Source organism: Archocentrus centrarchus, chromosome 10, assembly GCF_007364275.1.
Source record: "Archocentrus centrarchus isolate MPI-CPG fArcCen1 chromosome 10, fArcCen1, whole genome shotgun sequence".
Classification (NCBI taxonomy): domain Eukaryota; kingdom Metazoa; phylum Chordata; class Actinopteri; order Cichliformes; family Cichlidae; genus Archocentrus; species Archocentrus centrarchus.
The window spans coordinates 24,992,875-25,010,378 of NC_044355.1; the positions used below are offsets into that span (position 1 = coordinate 24,992,875).

Below are 17,504 nucleotides of genomic sequence, written 5' to 3' on the forward strand. Positions count from 1 at the left end.
TCCTTTTTGAAAAATGGTGCAGCTGCTGATTATGAATGAAATGTGTGATGATTGGATTTTTTTTTTAAAGCGTTCTGGTGATATAAGAGGCTGGCACTTTGAATTTTTCACATGTGGTTAATTTAACTTCATCTTATCAGTGAAAAAATGGTTTCTCTTTTCTTTCCAGCGTTGCGAGATGGGTAAAAGATCAGAGGCAAAGAGCAGCATGACAACAGAAAACAGACTCCAACAAAGTGTGGCTTAAAATAGAAAAAAGAAAACACTGGAGGAGCATATGTTTAAAATGTCCAGCGGGTTTGTGTCTCAAAAATAAACGCATTCTTCCTTATTTCCCTGTAACCACCATGTTTAGTGAGTCATCTTGGTGATCATCTGCTTTGCTTTGCTTTAAACATCTCCCATTAGATGTGATTGTAATCTCAGTCCACCTCTGCAGCCTGATCATGCTTCCTGCAGGCTGCTTACTGTTGTTTACAGCACTGTATGACAGGCAGCTGGATATGAGAAGCACAGCTGGATCATTGTTAACATAGGACAGCCTGACCTGTGCTTGTGTAAGCAACAGGTCTGTAATTTTTTTTGACTCCTTGTGTTTCACCTAGCCATTTTAAACAAACTCTAATGTACTGAGTTCAAATCAAAGCATTTGGGGAAGTACTTAAAAGCCTTCATATTGATCTTCAGTTTCCCACCTTGTATAAGATTTAGTTAAAAAATGTCCTAGTTATTCAAGTCCTTGGGGTGCCCGAGAAACCAAGATAAAATGGTTTATTGTCACTAATATCTGTTAAGACTGTGTGTGGCAGTCTATTTGACTCTGAGGACTTTTATCTGCTGTTATCTCAACACTAACAGCAAAGACAGATAAGAAATCCCCGCTCAAAGCCCAGGTCAAATTTGGGTCTTCGGTGAAAGAGATTTGTGATTTTGAGGACTTTTGCATATCCAAATGATTCATTTCTTTATGTCATGTGGGCCAGTAATAAGTCATACCCGCATGTTATGCCACCGTGTAGCTCCACCTTCAGCTCCAGTCCTGATTTTCAAGCGCGGCTGCCTCTAGTCTAAACATTAAAGTAGGAGTGAGCTCCTGGGTTGGAAGCCCCTGCTCCATGCTCCACCCCTGGTGTTCCTGATCTCCAGGTCTTTGTCCCCGGAACTTGCACTCACTCCTGGGTGTCCACTAGGGCTTTTTTCCCTGCTCGCATCTGGATCCCAGTACGACCTGCGAAGCGGTCCAGCCTCCTCTCCTACAGCAACTACGGCCTCCTTCGACTCAGAAAGAAAAGAAAAGAAGTCAAGAAATCCAAATTTCACCTGACAACTTTGCACACTCTGCTCTCCTCCCGTGGCTTACACTTTCGTCGAAACTCTGAAGCACCAGTGAGACTCTGTGATTGTTGCTTTCAGGCTAAAAAAAAAAAAAAAAAAAAGTTTTGCATGTTTTAAACCCCGCTGTTTTGTCGCGTCTTTGTGTGCTTTTCGACTGAGTCTGGACCCACGTACCTGCAGCTTGTAGACGGACGACGGTAGCGGTGTTTTCGGTGTGTTTTCTCCTCTCCTGGCCGCCGCCGCTGCTGCTGTGAATGAAGTGTCTGTTGAGCCGAAGAAATCAGCGCGTCTCCAATGAGGAAACTCGGCCGTGGACTCTCTGAGACTTTGTCCTAGCCTTCACACTCACCTGAGCAACTCTATTTACTTTTTAAATATTTTTTTGTTTTTACCGTTTGCGCTGTTAGTCTTTTTTGGGGAGGTGTTTTTGCTTTTATAATTTCCTCTTTTATCTGGTCCAAAATGAAGAGTTTTTTGGTGCTGTGTGTCGTTTGCACGGCGGTTGTGTTGTCTGTGTCGGGGACCGCGGAGCAAAAGTTGAAAAACTGTAACGAAGTTCGTGCTGCTTACAGCTCCAAAGGCTTCAACGTTAACGACGTCCCCAACAAAGGAGTCAACGGTGAGCATTTTTAAAATATAAATACATCTCAAATTTAAGCCTCTTTTTAACCTTTAAGAGCAATGGGTTCTAAAGTAGGGAGCGGGGACCCCCGGTGGGTCTTGCAGAGGCTTCCCGGTGGTCCTAGCTAAGAGAAGGGTTTAAGCTAGCTTGAAGAGCGGTTGGCTAAAAGTCAGTAAAACTATGTCAGATATTTTAATCCAAACCTGACATTAAGACAAACAGCTGATTCTTAATCAAAACTAACTTTAAAATTATTTCCATATTGTGTCTTGAATGACAAAAATTGCTTAAAAAGCCACCATCAATAGGTTCTTTAACAAACTGCTTTAGTGCTTGTTTCAGAGTTGATATGGAGGCATTGTTAATCATACTGACACACTGCTATTTTCCCCCCTTTTTGTGTGTGTTTCTTCAATTATAAAGTAGCAGTGAAACATTTGGGGATGCATTCCTTAGGCTTAGTGCTGCTGGCAGCACTTCACTGCTCCAGTGGGTAAACACAGTCATCATTTAGGAAATACTTGTAGGTAATTCATAACAATAAAGAGCTATAATCAACACACAGGCTCTGTTCCCCCACTGAAAGAACCCAGGCCCGTGTTTATTTCCATGTTTCCTCAGTAGAGACCCCCATGGCTGTGAAGTGCAGGCAGCCGGCAGTGATTTAGTAAACATTCCTGTGCATTGTGGAGAAAAAAGAGCTTATGGATTTTTTTTTTTCCTGTCTCACTGGGTTAGGCTGATTTTTGTGGTTGAAACTTTTTTTTGTTGTTGATCTCTACATCCATCTCCAGACTAGTCACAGGATGCAGACTACTCAGTAATAATGGCAACAGACATGTTAATCAGAGAGGCGAAAAGGCAAATCAATGACGCTAATCATGAGATAAGCCCAAGTAATGGAAACTTGCCTTTGGGGGTGGGGTGGGAGGGGGGGGGGGTCTTTTACAGTAAATGCTTGAGGGAAACAAGGGAAGGGGGTTGGGGGTTGAAATTCCAATGTGGCCTGCATACTTTCACTCACCCCTCACCGTCACTCATTTCCTTTTAATTTTTATGGCACTTAAAATAAATACGCAGCATTCGGTTGCCAGTTTTGGAGTTGCTTCAGCATGATGTATGAAAGTATAGCTGTGGGGCACCCAGGCGTAGCTTCTGTCATTTTATTGTCATGTTTTCCCACTTTTTTTAAAAAAACAATTTTAGACCTCACAATTGGCTTAATTAACATTTTTCTTTTCACTTCAGCTGAAAAGCTATTTTCACACCTTAGATAACTGTTTTTGGCAAAATGCTCGCAGCATTATTTCATCTGGCCAGCGTGACCACTTTATGTATGTTCTTTTTATTACCTTGAAGGTCTTTGAGTTCTCCTTTGCATACCAAGAGGATGTCCAGAGCACTTTTTTTTTTTCCTGTTGAGCCACAATGGCTCATTAGAATTTGAGTTGGGTGGAACTGTCACAGAGACAGAATTTTAGAAACTTGATCCTGAGCTTCGCAAGTCTCCAGGTCCTCCTCATTTGTTTTTGCCTCTGTCTTTGTGATGCTAAATGTTATTAGGAGTACCTCAACACATCTGTATAGGTCAGATTTAATTGTCTTGCATCTCTGGGTTTGAAAGGATGTGAATGAAGGCAGTGTGGCACAGGTTTGTGTGACAAACACACGCACACATGGCTTTCCCTTACAAAGGACTGCTGGTGTATGTCTGGGTTTTTAGGAAGGACTGACCTCAATGAGCAGCTCTTTGTCACTGAGAGACTGAGATAATTGATCTATAGAAAGCAACAAGGTCTACTGTCATTAAAGAGTTGTGGCTCCCAGTTACAAAAGCTCTGCACTCTTGAAATGTTTCATATTGTTAGGGAGGCTCAGTCATTTTTGTCAGTTTCTCTTCTATACTTTCCAGTGTGCCAAACTTTAATTCAGTCTTAAATCTTGCAGTCTTTCACTTTCCTCAGAGGTTCAACTGGACAATGTAAGCCCCCCCAACACACACACACAGGACTAGAGGTTGCAATCTGAATATTTGACCCAAATAAAGGGAGTTTTTACTTGAACTACGTGGCAAAGAAGACGTGCTTTAAAAATGATACACTGTCTCTGCCAGTTGTGAAATGATTACGTCCCTCGATACATGCATCACAAGTGAGATTCATGGAATATGAGTCTTATTGGTGGGATTCAAAACTTGCCTTTCATAACCGCAAGCATCTTGTGTTATTGTTGGCAGCAGGGAGATAAGAATGTTTGTTACCATTGAAATTACTGTCAGCCTGTGCTGAAGCCAGACTTGAGATTCAATAAAGATGTTTTAATGCAGTAAAACTGTAATGGAAACCCTGATTGCTTTGGCGTAGACGGAATTAAGCGACGCGGAGGAAGAGCAGGCTCACTTGGTACATTCTTTGCTGATCCCATGGTATCAGTCTTTTATCGCTCACGTGAAAGCAGTTCAAACCTCATTTCCAAGTTCCTTGTCTTATGGATGATGATTTGTTTATGTCCTGTGGTTGAATACTTCACTGAAATGGGAAATAAATTAGATTTACTCCCTTAATGATGACAGATAAGTAATGCTAGTGATCACACTGGATGTAAGTGGTGGTTTGACTGTCTGAATATATTTGCTAATAATAGTTTAGTTCCCTTTTACAGTTATATTTGATACTGTGATAAATTGTTAACTGTACAGCTGTAACGGGGACCAGCTCTTCAGCGGTTTGTGCCATGTCAAAGGCTATGCAAAGCAGGTTGAGACTTCATGCTTTGTTTAAAAAAAAAAAAGTTAAATCTGTTTTGATTTACTCTGGCTGTCAGGCTTGATATCATGCTTCAGGTATGGGACAATAGCAGCGTTCAAAGAGAGGGGGGTCGTTTTCCCTCCTTTCAGCACGTGGAACATCCCCTGCTCATAATCAGCTCAGTGCATTATGACTGAAACTTAAGGCGTGCATGATCTCAGCACGTTGGCCTCTTGGTAAGCTTGAGACATTCTGCAGTCTCCCATTGTGAGGGCTGTTTTTTTTTTTCCTCCCCCTTTTAGCTGGTGGCAGCATGCCCCGCATCATTACGGTTTGGGAAATAACAGGTTGCACTGTTGCAGTGACGTTCTGCAGATAAGATAAGAGCAGGAAACTGGGACGCACACACAGTCTGCAAGTTTTTATGGTGCAAAGACCAATATTTGAGTGGCTCTGCTCAGTGGAATGGTCTCCCGGCATTTTGATGCTTGTAATAATTAACCACCAAGTGTCTGACTTACCACTCAAGGTCCGTCTCATTAAACCATTTGTTAAACCTCTGGCAAGTGTTATCGTTAAGGATCGCTTAGTTCCACAGTCTTATGAAGTCTTATTGCTTCTGAGGAAACAAACAAAACAAAACTAATAACATCGGTGCAAAGGTTTTGTTGGCACTGTCAAATGTAAAAACCCACAAAAGTTGTGCAGAAACTTTCAAAAGCCAAATTGCAAATTTTATGAGCAGTATTTCCTGCTTATACTCAATTCTACTGTGTTTAAGGCCATCTGCCACAGTCTGCACTGTAAAAAATCAACAAAACTGGCTACTCATAGCAAAAAGTTACCAATCCAAGCATCTAAAATGCATGTAGAAATTGATTTATCTTGTACAGCGACGGGTTGAAGAATTGAAACATTGGGGGTCTCACAGGAAAAACCATAAGACAATGGATTAATGAATCTAAAAATAAGGACTTAATTGTTATTAAAATGTCTAACTTTAGCCTTTCAAAAGTTTTAAAATCCTAAGACATGGGAAGTTGGATTATCTAAACAATTTTTTTCTGATATTGTAGATTAAAATACCAGAACTCATGTTTTGTATTGCACTAAGGGAAACTAGTTGGCAATGACACGGGGAAGGGTAAATTCAACAAAAAAAAAAAAACCTAACTATGCAACAAATATTTTGCGGCATGGCTGAATCTGGTCACAAGAAGTTGTTTTTAAAAATGATAAACACCATATTTTTGTGAGGATTTGTTTCAAACTCTGCGTGTCAAGGCCGGGGATTCCCCGATTCTGTAAATGGCGGCCCACATCACCAAGTTTATATTAGCTTCATCAGCTAACAAGGAGGTGTTTGTTTTAATGTTCAGTGAGAGCCTCAACCTTACCGTTAAAAAACAAACACTGGTGTTCCTAACCTTAAGTAACTGATCTGTTTTTTGTTTTTTTTTCTTCTTCTACTTTGGTTATCACATTGGTCGAAAATATAACTCCGTGAAATAAAGTCTTAGTCCGAAATGCCTAGAAGCCGTAGATTTTCAGGCAGCATGTTTTTGTCTTTATTTTTTTTTCTGTTTACTTTGAGAATATTGTAGGTCCCCAACTGATTGAAATGTAGGCCAGTTAATTAGAGGTTTTTCCTCCCATGGCAGAAGACGCTCAGGCAGACTGTAAATACACAGCTATTCAGGTCCCACATATGTAACTGCGGGCTGTATCCTTTGAAAGAAGCATAGCTGTGAAATGCTTCTTTTGTTCTTTCCTGAATAGTACATTAGAGAAGAACATGCTTTTAAGCCTCAACTAGTGTTTTCTTCTTTTTTTTTTTAACCAAGTATGGAGGGATCAAACAGATTCAGGTGTGCCATTCAAGAAACTGTCTGTAGGCCCACCCATAGGTGTGGTTACAGCCAACAGAAAATTCACACATCCAAGTCTGACTCACAGCACTGACAAGGATCTGCTCATGGTGCTTTAAAGCCACATTCTAGACTCTGTACATAAAAAAAGTAATTTAAATGTATTATGTACTAATAAAAACTTTATCCTAAGTGTCCTTTTTGTCTCTTGAGAAATAAGCTGCATAATCATTAATATCAGTGATTAGTTTGAAGAGAAAACGTGTGCAGGTTGAGGTTACGTAAACAGACTGCATTGAAGCCAAAGTCTACACGGTAATCTTTGATAACATTCCTGAGTGATGGGCCACATCTTTTTTTTTTTTTTTTTTTTTTTCCCTCACTTGCATCGTGTTTAGTTAAGCGTTACTATATATTATTCTGAATTTTCAGTATTTTTGACTAATCTTAGAATCCAAGACTTCCAAATCATGTGGGCTAAAGTTCATGATAGACTTATAGATCTGTAGATTGTGAGACTTAGGTGCCATTTACACAAGACCGTTTTCAGTTTGAAACGGCGTCGTTTTGATGTGTTTCGGCCTTGCATTTACACGACAACGGTGTTGTTTTGATGCGTTTCGCCCTTCTGTTTACACGACAACAAAGTGAAAACGATGTGTTTCGGAAACGGGGTCAAGAGTGGAGCGTTTCAGAAAAGCACTGGCTTGCGTTCCTCGTGTAAACACTTGAAACCGGGGTGATTTGAAAACGCTCGACTCGCACATGGGCACTATGGTTGCGACGGCCACAGTTTTTCGCTCATGCGCAAATTGATAAACAGTACTCGCGGATTCACGAGTGCTTCTTGTGCTTTTCTTGTGTTTTTACCGTTTTGTAATTCAGCGTTGTGTGCACCAGCGATCCAACCTCATCGTCAGTCCACACAAAACCTCTCACATTGGTCGTTTTGTAAGTAAAGAACAATTTGCCGCACTACCTACTGTGTCACTCCACCCATGCGCGTCTTGCATAAACAAACTTTGCAAAGAGAAAACCAACGCCAACTTGTGGCCTGGCATGGGAACTACATCGTTTTCATCGTTTCACATGTCATTGTGTAAACGCGGATCGTTTCTGAAACACTATCGTGTAAACGAAAGGCTGAAACGTATCAAAACGACACCGTTTACAGTGAAAACGGCTTTGTGTAAACGGGGCCTTATTTACTGCTGATTAGTCAAATGTAGTGATAGTGTAATGATTCCTGTTGCTCTCTACAGCGTACGTGTGACACCTTCTGCCTAACTGTTTGCCTAGCCTTGGGGATAATTGAGTTTATGTATCATGAGGTTGAGGTCTTGTGAATTGGGGGAGCCCAGCTGTGACTTTAAGCATCCAAATGGGGGCAGAGGAGGAGGAGGAGGAGGAAGGGAGGGTGGCTACACATGTCTGGCAGCTCTTATCAGTTTCCTGCTATCACAGCGTGGCAGCTCTGAGATCAGGGGTTCTCGTGGCATCCCGTTCTGCTCTGCCAGCAGCATTTGCCTTATCATTGCTCTAAGCAAATCAGCTTATCACAGCATATCAAAATATTTAGGATGAGCACAGAAGAAGCTCAAGAGTGGTGATGGAAATACCTGGTTTTGTTGTTGCGTGGGTTCTGTGAATTCTAGGCCTGGTTTAGTGTTTGGGTAGCCACCGCCTTCAACAACTCTGGAATGTTAAGTTTCTCTAAACACTCGTTTAGTATGCTGAGTTTAGCATCAGTTCAATAGCTCTGTGTGTGTGTGTGTGTGTGTGTGTGTGTGTGTGTGTGTGTGTGTGTGTGTGTGTGTGTGTGTGTGTCGGCACAGCGTCCGTAATTCCAATGCTTTCCATCCTTTGCTTTGGTCCCCCCTCCCCACTACCACCACCACCAAAAAAATCCCCCAAATGGCCAAGTGAGCGACAGATCAGTGGGGGGTGGATGCTCTGTGTAGGAACAATTGAGCACCCCCTTTTTAGGCAGGCCTGTGCCCCCCTCCTCACCACATTCCACACCGGACCACCAAGACCTGCACACAGGAGCCCCGGAGCTGGGAACACACGGCAACAAAGAGAGCACTGGAGGGACTGACTGAGGCATGCAGAGAAAGAGAGCAGATTTGACTGACAGGACAGAGTTTTGTACCCGAGTCCACTTGAATATCCACAAGTGGTGGGCTAGACGGGAGCCAGAGAGTGGTTGGGAATGTGTGACACAGGCTCATTGAATCCAGGGAGGTAACTGGATGCATGTGAATCATCTTCGGTTTGCCGTGCAGACTGTGCAAGTGTACATCTAGCCTGCTCCCCTTAGTAAATCCCTCTGAGTGCACGTGCCTGTCGAACATAATGCAAGGTTTTAAACAAGCGCCTCACAGTACATTTTTGGCACTGGAGACCACAGTTAAACATGACTATCATTTGGTGGCTCTTGGCCTCATGCAAACTGTGGGGAAGCCTGATCTGGCCTTGCGGTTTTCCGTATTTTGTGTTGAGAGGAGAGACCCCCTGAAATTTCTTGTTAACACATCCTGTTTGCGCGCTGTTAAAAAGTTGACCGTCTCCTTTCTTTCCCGCCTGACACATCGGCTCTTTTTCTTCTCCCACCGCTCGCTGTTTTGCAGCTCCTCTGGGAGGTTTTGTTTCACTCCTAGTCTTTCCCTTTTCTCCTCATCCCTGGTTGATTTCCTCCTTTTTTTCTTTCTTTTTTTCTTTACAGTCAGAAGTGGTTTACTGGCACTTTCCTGTTTTGCAGCCCACCTAGCTCTTGTCTAGTCTGCTTTCAACGCTGTTGTTTTTCCCCTGTGCTGAAAGGCTTTTAGATCATGTGCATGCCAAAACTAAACCACGTCTCTTGTTATAGCCTTGCGCACATTTGTGATGGTTACAGATGCACCAGTAAGATGTCTCCCAGTATGAAAATATTTTAAAATTTGGCTTATAGTGTGAACTGAGATGAAATGATACATTTAAACACACTAGCTGAGGAAATGTCTGCTGTGAAACACACAAATAGTTGTCCCAGTTTCAAGACAAACACTTAAAGCTAATTTTGGTCCACTGTCAGATCAATGCATACCTGCTGAGTATATCACTGAGTGGGTTTTCACCACCTCAGCCTGTCTCTGGCTGTTGACTCCTGGCTTCTGAATTTCTTCTTTTTTTTGTCGTTCTGATATTGGAGCTGCTGTTGTGCTGACCACTTGGTGACACTCGGCCAGCTGTGAGGAGTGTGGCACAGGGCCACCGGCACTGATCTCAAACTGCAGGGGTGGAGTGCGGACCCCCACCCCCACCCCTCCGACAAATCTTGGCTTCACTCACTCACTGAAGTCATCTCACTGCGTAGCTGCCAGTGGCGGAGTGTGGTTTATGATGTAGGTGTAACTCGACCAAGGTTAATTGATTTCCTCTGAAGCCACAGTGGGCTTGATGGCCTGTGTTGATAGTCATGATCATCATTAGGATTTGTGTGACACCACCAGAGGCCTGTGCGGTTAGGGAAAGCTGTGAGGGAGTGAAGCCAGGGACTTGCCTGGGTGTTTGGGCTGAAACCCCAGTGCTGGGTGCAGGCCAGAGGAGCTGTAATCCCTGCTAATTACTCCCAAGGCCTGCATCAAGACTCCCACTGACATGGCAGTCAGTCACTTAGCTCAACTTTCCAAACTGCAGTTTGCTTAATAGGTTTCCTAATATTTACCCATTCTCTTGCTCTTGGATTTATTTTCATATAAATTATATTGTTTAAGATCAAAAAGCTGTTCTGTTCTTGTGTAAACGCCCAAAAAAAGCAATAGTCGGGCCTTTGGCTGCTTGGCATAGCTTTGTGAACTTGATAAGTTCACACCATGATAAAAGCAGATTTTGAAAACATGAAGGAAACAACAGCAGACGTTCTTCTGGCTCAGTGCGGATAAGAGAGGGTGATTTTAAAAAAAACAAAAACATACACATAAAAGGATTGAATACTTTGCTAAATTATGGCTCCAAAGCTGCAAATCATTTGGTCAGTGTGTGCTTTGTGGGCAGAAGAATTACTCGTTATGTGGGAATGCAAGACGGCGCGCCACTGGTTGAAATATTGTGAATCATTGAAATGGCAAGTAGCTTAGATTTATCGACCCATTCGGTGCACGTTGTCGGGAACAGACTGAGCCATCCATGACTGAGAACCATTAAAGCATTGTGCCCCAAGGTTTAGACTTTCTGGTCCCTTTGACAGTCGACGATGAGTGCTTCTCTTCCCCACGCCTCCGCTGGTGTCCAGTTTCGTAAGGCCCAACAGGTATATCAGAATCTTTGTTGCCCCTTTTGTAGCTTTGAGCTTCCAGAAACCTGATCTTGTACCTGACCTCATTCTGCCGGGGGGGGCTTCGCCGGGCCCCGTCCTGCCTCAACATCTGGTGGACTTCAGCTGCTTTTTGATGTCTGTTATAAACATTGTCAAAGAGCTCCCTTTCCTTAGGAGCAGTTCGTTGGGTTTTACTAGCGACGATGAAATGTATTGTTTGCATGTCAAGTCTTTTTAAGAGCTCTCGTACATTTCAAGAAATTTGTGTTTTTGAATTTTTCTTTGGGCAATTTGGGTTTTGCAACTTGTACAATGCACATGTCAAAGCCACAAACTGGTTTAAGCTTTCTTATATATTCTACTGCATAGCTCTCATGCAGTGTGTGTGAAGCACATCTCAAAGAGGACCTATTTGTAAGCTCAACAGTAGTCCATTTCACTGACAGCACAACAGTGTTTGCGCAGGGTCCCCTGGTAAAGCACTTGGCCTTAAGTAAAGAGTGTTTTTCATCTTCTCCTTTAAAGTCTGTTTTCATTTGTGTGCCATGAGTCAGTGGAAAGATGGAGGGCTGGTGTATAGGGACAAGCCAGGAAGGTCTTTTGTGTGTCTACCACCACCACCGCCCTCTCGCTCTTCCCTTGTGATAATCACGCTGTGCTGTAACTTGTTCTCTCCGTTTGTCTGCAAAACCTCTGCTTGTCTCTGCAAATCTTGAACATAACTGTCTCGCTTTCTCTCTCTTTGTAACTGACTCACATTTCCTCACTCACACGCGCACACGGACTGACTAAAGAATCAAGGTGGTAAAAGCAGCAGGTCAAATACTTCAAATCTGCGGCTCATCAAAGGCCACATCACCTGAAAGATAGATGTGGGAAGGTTTAAAGATTAGACCAGCTGTTAACGTGAATCATTGCCTCCAACTTGCGCTGATAGATGGTGCAGTTGTTGAGGAAGATTCCCAGCAGAGTGATGGTAGGAAGGAAAGTTTTGTGATTTACTTGCAAGTGTTTTGTGTTGTCTTTCCTTTTATGTATGAATCTGTTCTCTGTACATTTCTTGACACAGATACGTCAAAAACCAGCTGGCTAAGCGGAGCTGAATAGCAGTCAATCCAATGAACCGGGGCTGATTTATGGAAGGGAGGTTTTAAAAAATATATAAAAAGTTGCAGAAAGTTTGTGTGGCGCGCCCTATGAAAGTACCCCAAACTAAATCATATCCTGAAACAAACCACTTCTGTTTGAACTATGAATTCCCCATAACTATGTTAATATGAATTATGGCTTTAGGCTCCCTCGTGGTTAGAGGCTAAACTTGCAGTTGTGTTGGAGGCTTGAACTTTATGTCTATAATCCAATTTCTGTGCAGTTATGTTTATTTCTTGACCACTGTTTGACCTGAGTGCTTCCTCTGGGCCAAATGTTGAACCATCTAATTTTAATTTAAGAGAGCCCCTTTGAGCGTTTAATTTAAAATGATCATTTTAAGCACTGACACCTGAGCCTGATTTAGCGCAGTTGAATCAGTATCCTCTAACTCCTTCACAATTTATACAAGGAAAAACTTAGTGGAAATAATTCCTCTCCACATACACAATCTGTAATCAGAACCTATAGGCACTGGATGCCATTTTGCATGCAAACGTCAGGGATTCAAACAGATTTTCTTTGAACAGATGTGAGTGTACATGAAGTCCAGCAGGTGAACTTGCAGGGCAGTTACGGAACAGCGGTTGGAATTTGGTTTGACTTGTTAAATGCACTTGGGGAAGTTAAGAAGCGAGCTGAAGGCCTGACAAAGCAGTGACCTGGGAAGTGGTGTAGGCAGGGAGCTTTTGTGTTTGGAGACAAAGCCGGAGATGCAGGGCTGGGACGGGAGAGGGGGGGACCGAGCGAGAGGCCAGGGCAGTGTTGTGGAATCTCCCCAGGGGCTTCTGGGTAAATGTTCATGGATGACAGCGTTTTGGAATGTTCACAAATGGAGAGTTTTAATTGGCCCGAGGCCCCGACTGGTTTAGTAATCAGAAATGGACTCTGGTGGCAAAAGGGCTCCGATTTATGGATCCCAGTGTGCAGTTTGTTTGTTAGATCGAGAGCTGTTGAGAAAATAACTCACAAGCCGGACAAAATCTTGCAGATTTAGCGCAGATAAAGACTTTAATGTGACACTTCTTCACTCTAAATGAGAACTTGGCAGTGTTCAGAGTTTTTAATGTCAGTGACGCATTTCTGTGCAGAAAGCAGTAGATGCACTTTGAGATTTGAATGAATTTTGCTCTCACTCACGCCTCGCAGCTGTAGACGAGCCTCTCGTTCTCCTCGTATTGATGCCACGTGACAAGTAAAATTTGGCAGTTTGGTGTTTTGACAGCTGTGCTGCGGAAGAGATTTTAATTCTTGATTTATTTAAGGAAACATCACTTTGCACAGATATTACCCAAAGCCCTGTGGCTGACTGCATAGCTCTGAATATTCACTCCAGAGAGTACTCCGCTAAACCAGAACTTCCTGCCTCATAAGTGGATGCTGATCATTGTTCTTAGTAGAGTAAATCTTTCATGTCACAGGCGGTGTTAATGTTTCCCAAGCTCACCACTACCGATGGGCTTCCTCCCAGTAGTGACAGTCTGTGTGATTGTAGTCTGCATTAACCTCTGAGGCTGAAACGGAGGTTGAATCACCATTTAGTGCTTTGACTCGTCATTTGAACGATGGCTGCCTTCTGGTCAGCTGACTACACGCTGAGAGACAAACCTCTGTAACAAGAGGGGAGGGTGGAGAATGGCAGAGCAGTTGTCGTTAGTCGAGCTGACAACTCGTCAACCAACTGTAAGTGCAATCAAAGGTTTCCAACAAGATGGATGAGAAGGAGGCCAGAAGATGGGTTTTTGGTTTTGTTTTTCTGCTTGGCAACAATGTGGTGACCTGCAGTGTGATGCTGAGAGTGGGAAGGATGTCATGTGCGCAGCCTGAAGGGGTAGGTTTTTGTTGTTTAATAAAGAACCAAAGGTTGGATACAGCTGTACTGTAGAGTACAACAAAATGCAGTTTAGTGTATAATCTCAAAGTATTGTAGCACATGCAGTTGTTGCTGAAGATGAGTGACTTCATGAATAGGGAAAATCTTAAGCTGGAGACACATGTTTTCTTTTTTGCAGCCATGCAGATGTTTGGATTAAAGTTTGAAACAGCCCTCATAAAGGCTTTTACCACTTAACTTAAATTTTTAAAGCCATTGCCCACTTCAGTTGCATCCTTTACAAGCTACAGGGTAGTTACAAGAGCTGTGTTGTGTGTATGTGCGCGCATGTGAGTCATAGGTTAGCTGGAGCCTCTCTCCAAGAACTGCCACTCCCTGTGAGGAGCCACAGATCTACAGTATGTGTTGTAGTGTGCTGTGTTGAGCTGGTGTCCAGGTCAGTGATGCTGTGGTGTCTTTCGGTAGAACAGGCTGGATTTCTGCACAAACACTTGATTTTCCTGAAGCTTACCCAGCATAAATGACACAGATTATGATAAATGGTGCTTTGCTTCTATGGAAGCTTTGATGGCAACTCTGAATAGAATCACTTTAAACAGTAATTTCTAGTCCATGGAGTACAGAGTTATTTGGTTCAGTTATCAGCAGTTAATTGAATCTCTTAACTTTACAGATAATGGATACAGGGCAGTCTTTCTACCCACCATTTTGTTAAGGCATTTTAGTTGGAGTCAAAAATCCCCTCCCAGCACATTCAGAATCTCTTGGACGTTCCTCATGGAGCGGGACCCAAAAAGCATTATTGGTTTGGCCAAAGCTGCTATAAACTTGTCATTACTCTATTTTTGTAAGGGGCTGAAGTGTAGAAAAAAAAAAAGAGTAGGTGGAAATATTGCCCTGCCCTGATGATCTCCATATGAACAGCCCAGTCTCTAATAATGGTTTCCGCTTACAGCATAATGTTGCTGAACATTTTCTCCCTTTGCGGTGATCCAGCTGTAGCTCAGCATGTATCCAGGATATTAGAGTGTACATTTATCATGGCTTTATTTCTTCTTTGTCTTTTTGTTTTCTGTTTCTGAATGTGATGGTGGCTTTCTTCAGGCTAAAAAAAAAAAAGGGGGGGGGGGGGGGGGGGGGGGTGTGCACACTTTTTTAGTTATAATCTGCAGTAATGACTTTAATGTAATGGTCACCGTGTATACATCAGTAGTTTCTCTCCTGAAAAGAGCAGGGAAAATCTGGATGTGGAAAGTGAACCAGAGAGACACACACACCCCCACCGACCAACCGAACTACTGTTGGCATAATGCATTTTAGCAAGTCTGCGGTTGTACTGAGTAGCAGGCCATGGATGTTTGTAACCCCCCCCCCCCCCCCCCCCCCCCAAAAAAAAAAACTCAAACGTTGTAAACAAGGCTGAGCTCTTACTCTGCTTGCCTGGTTAAAGGATTTCTTGAAAAGAGGTTTACATATATATATATATATATATATATATATATATATATATATATATATATATATATATATATATATATATATATATATATATATATATATATATATATATATATATATATAAAAACACTTATCCGAGCTGTACTGTGAAAAATCATGGTATAAAGTAATGCCTGATCTCATGACAGACTGAGTCGCTAAGCCCTACACACAAACATTCATTCCATCGTTTTGCATAGATGTGAGGGTGTAATTTCAAATGCTAGCTTCCCAAAGTAATTACTGAAAGCTTTTTTTTTTTTTTTCCCTTCTTCTGATTTTTTTCAATTATTGTAATAAAGCCAAGCATTTTAAGCCTGTACTGATTCATTTAGTTCTGCATCAAGGGCAGAATTATTAGAATTCTTACATACCGACCGAGAAACTAATTGGAGATGTTTTTTTTTTTTTTTTTTGTTAAATGGATCAATGACAAATGAGTGAATGAGTCAAAGGATTTCTTAAAACCCGGATACAGATGACAACTGTAGGCTTCTTGGAGATGAAAGGGAGGAAGAGAGAGAGACAAAAAGAACAGGGTGATTTGACAACATGTTGCAACAGGAAAGAATTTAAGAAGGGAATGACTTGGAGAAAAAAATTGTATGATTTTTGGAAACGACATGCGCAGCTGTTTGCTACCCTTTCATCTCTTCTTTCCGTTATGGCTTCACCTCATTCCCTTTGCCCATGTTAAACCAGTTTATTTATTATGCCTATAACGTCATGCCCATGCGTAAAATATCACACCTTAAACAAGCAACAACATCGACTGCTCCACCACAGGTTTGGTTTTTGTGATTGTGCCTGACAGGATATGGAACAAAAAGGAAAGTTAGCCAACAAATGGCACCAATCCCCTAACCCCCTCAGGATAATTGCACTGTAGATAGAGGTGAGAAGCAGGAGGAGAATGTTATGGCTGCAGGGCGTGCAAATTTACAACAGTCTGTGTGAGTAATGCTCAGCAGACTAGCAGCACTCTGCTTTACATGTTGCAGCAGAGAGCGTAACATGCCAATTAATAGTCAACCTTTGCATTTGTGAGTGGTTTTTGTTTTCTTATTTTGTACTTCACTCCACTGAGAATGTTTGAAGCTTTGTTTTATATACTGAAACTTCACACATAAATCAGTTTGACCTGGAATGGGTTCACACATTTTTCATGATTTTAAAATGAAGTTTCTCAGCGTTCGCCATCTTAAACGACCTAGATTCCACTGGGGTTGAATTAGTGTGTGTGTGTGTGTGTGTGTGTGTGTGTGTGTGTGTGTGTGTGTGTGTGTGTGTGTGTGTACATAAGCTTTAAGCTGCATTTATCATTTTAATTATTTACAAATGTTGACGGTCTTGTGAAAGCTCAGTGTTATGGTTCAGTCACAGATGACTAGGCCCCAATTAGTGACAGATCACTGTGTATGGTTAGTGACATGCTGTACCCCGTGGACTCCTTCACAACACTCATCAGTTTTAGTGATGTCCTTGAAGGCAAGGGAGGGGGGAGGGGGGTGGGGGGGCTTTTCTGACCCTAGATTATAGTATATGACTGTTAAGGCTTCCTATTTATATTTCTTGTCTTTGTTTGGGACTTTTTCACTTCTTAATTGCCTGTATGTGTGGGAGTTTTTTGGTATGTGTGTTGGCGACATTATTATTGGAGTGATTGGGGTTCGAGGCATGACTAACTGTGTGTGGTGGATGTGCTGGCTAGCGGACAGGGAGGGAGGGGAGGGGTCAGAGGACAGGACCTCTCTCAGAGGAGTTGCTGTTAACCCCTGACCTTGCTGGTTAAGCCTGCAGGGTGGTGGCGGGCGAGGCGGCAGCGGGGGGGCACTTTGAGGTCCGTCTGGTTCAGGGGCACATGATGGCAGGCAGAGGGGGTGTGGTGAGGTGTCTAATCTGGTTTTTGTCTGTAAGGCGTTTTCACCTCCCCCACCATCCTTCCTCTGAGAACAGAGTTTGAGAGGCAGGACAATGTCAAAGGGAAGTGACTTATTTTATGAGCCATTTAAAGGGGATGGTGGTCCCCCCACAAAGGAAATGCAGAGAAGCAGCAAAGAGCCCATGAATGCCACGGCACACAGTCACATGTTTGTTTACAAGATGCTACTCTCTTGTTTTCCCCACCATAAATTGCAGGTTTCCTCTTCTAAGT

General features: G+C 42.6%; 1 protein-coding gene across 1 annotated transcript in view; it reads left to right on the plus strand.

Annotated features, from left to right (window-relative positions):
- Positions 1-1,223: 1,223 nt before the first annotated feature.
- Positions 1,224-17,504, plus strand: part of gpc4 (glypican 4) — a 29,837-nt gene continuing 13,556 nt past the window's right edge. Inside the window, exon 1 of the mRNA XM_030739145.1 lies at positions 1,224-1,954. Within this exon, the coding sequence (XP_030595005.1) occupies positions 1,798-1,954 (157 nt within the window). The 5' untranslated portion in view covers positions 1,224-1,797. The remainder of the gene's footprint in view (positions 1,955-17,504) is intronic.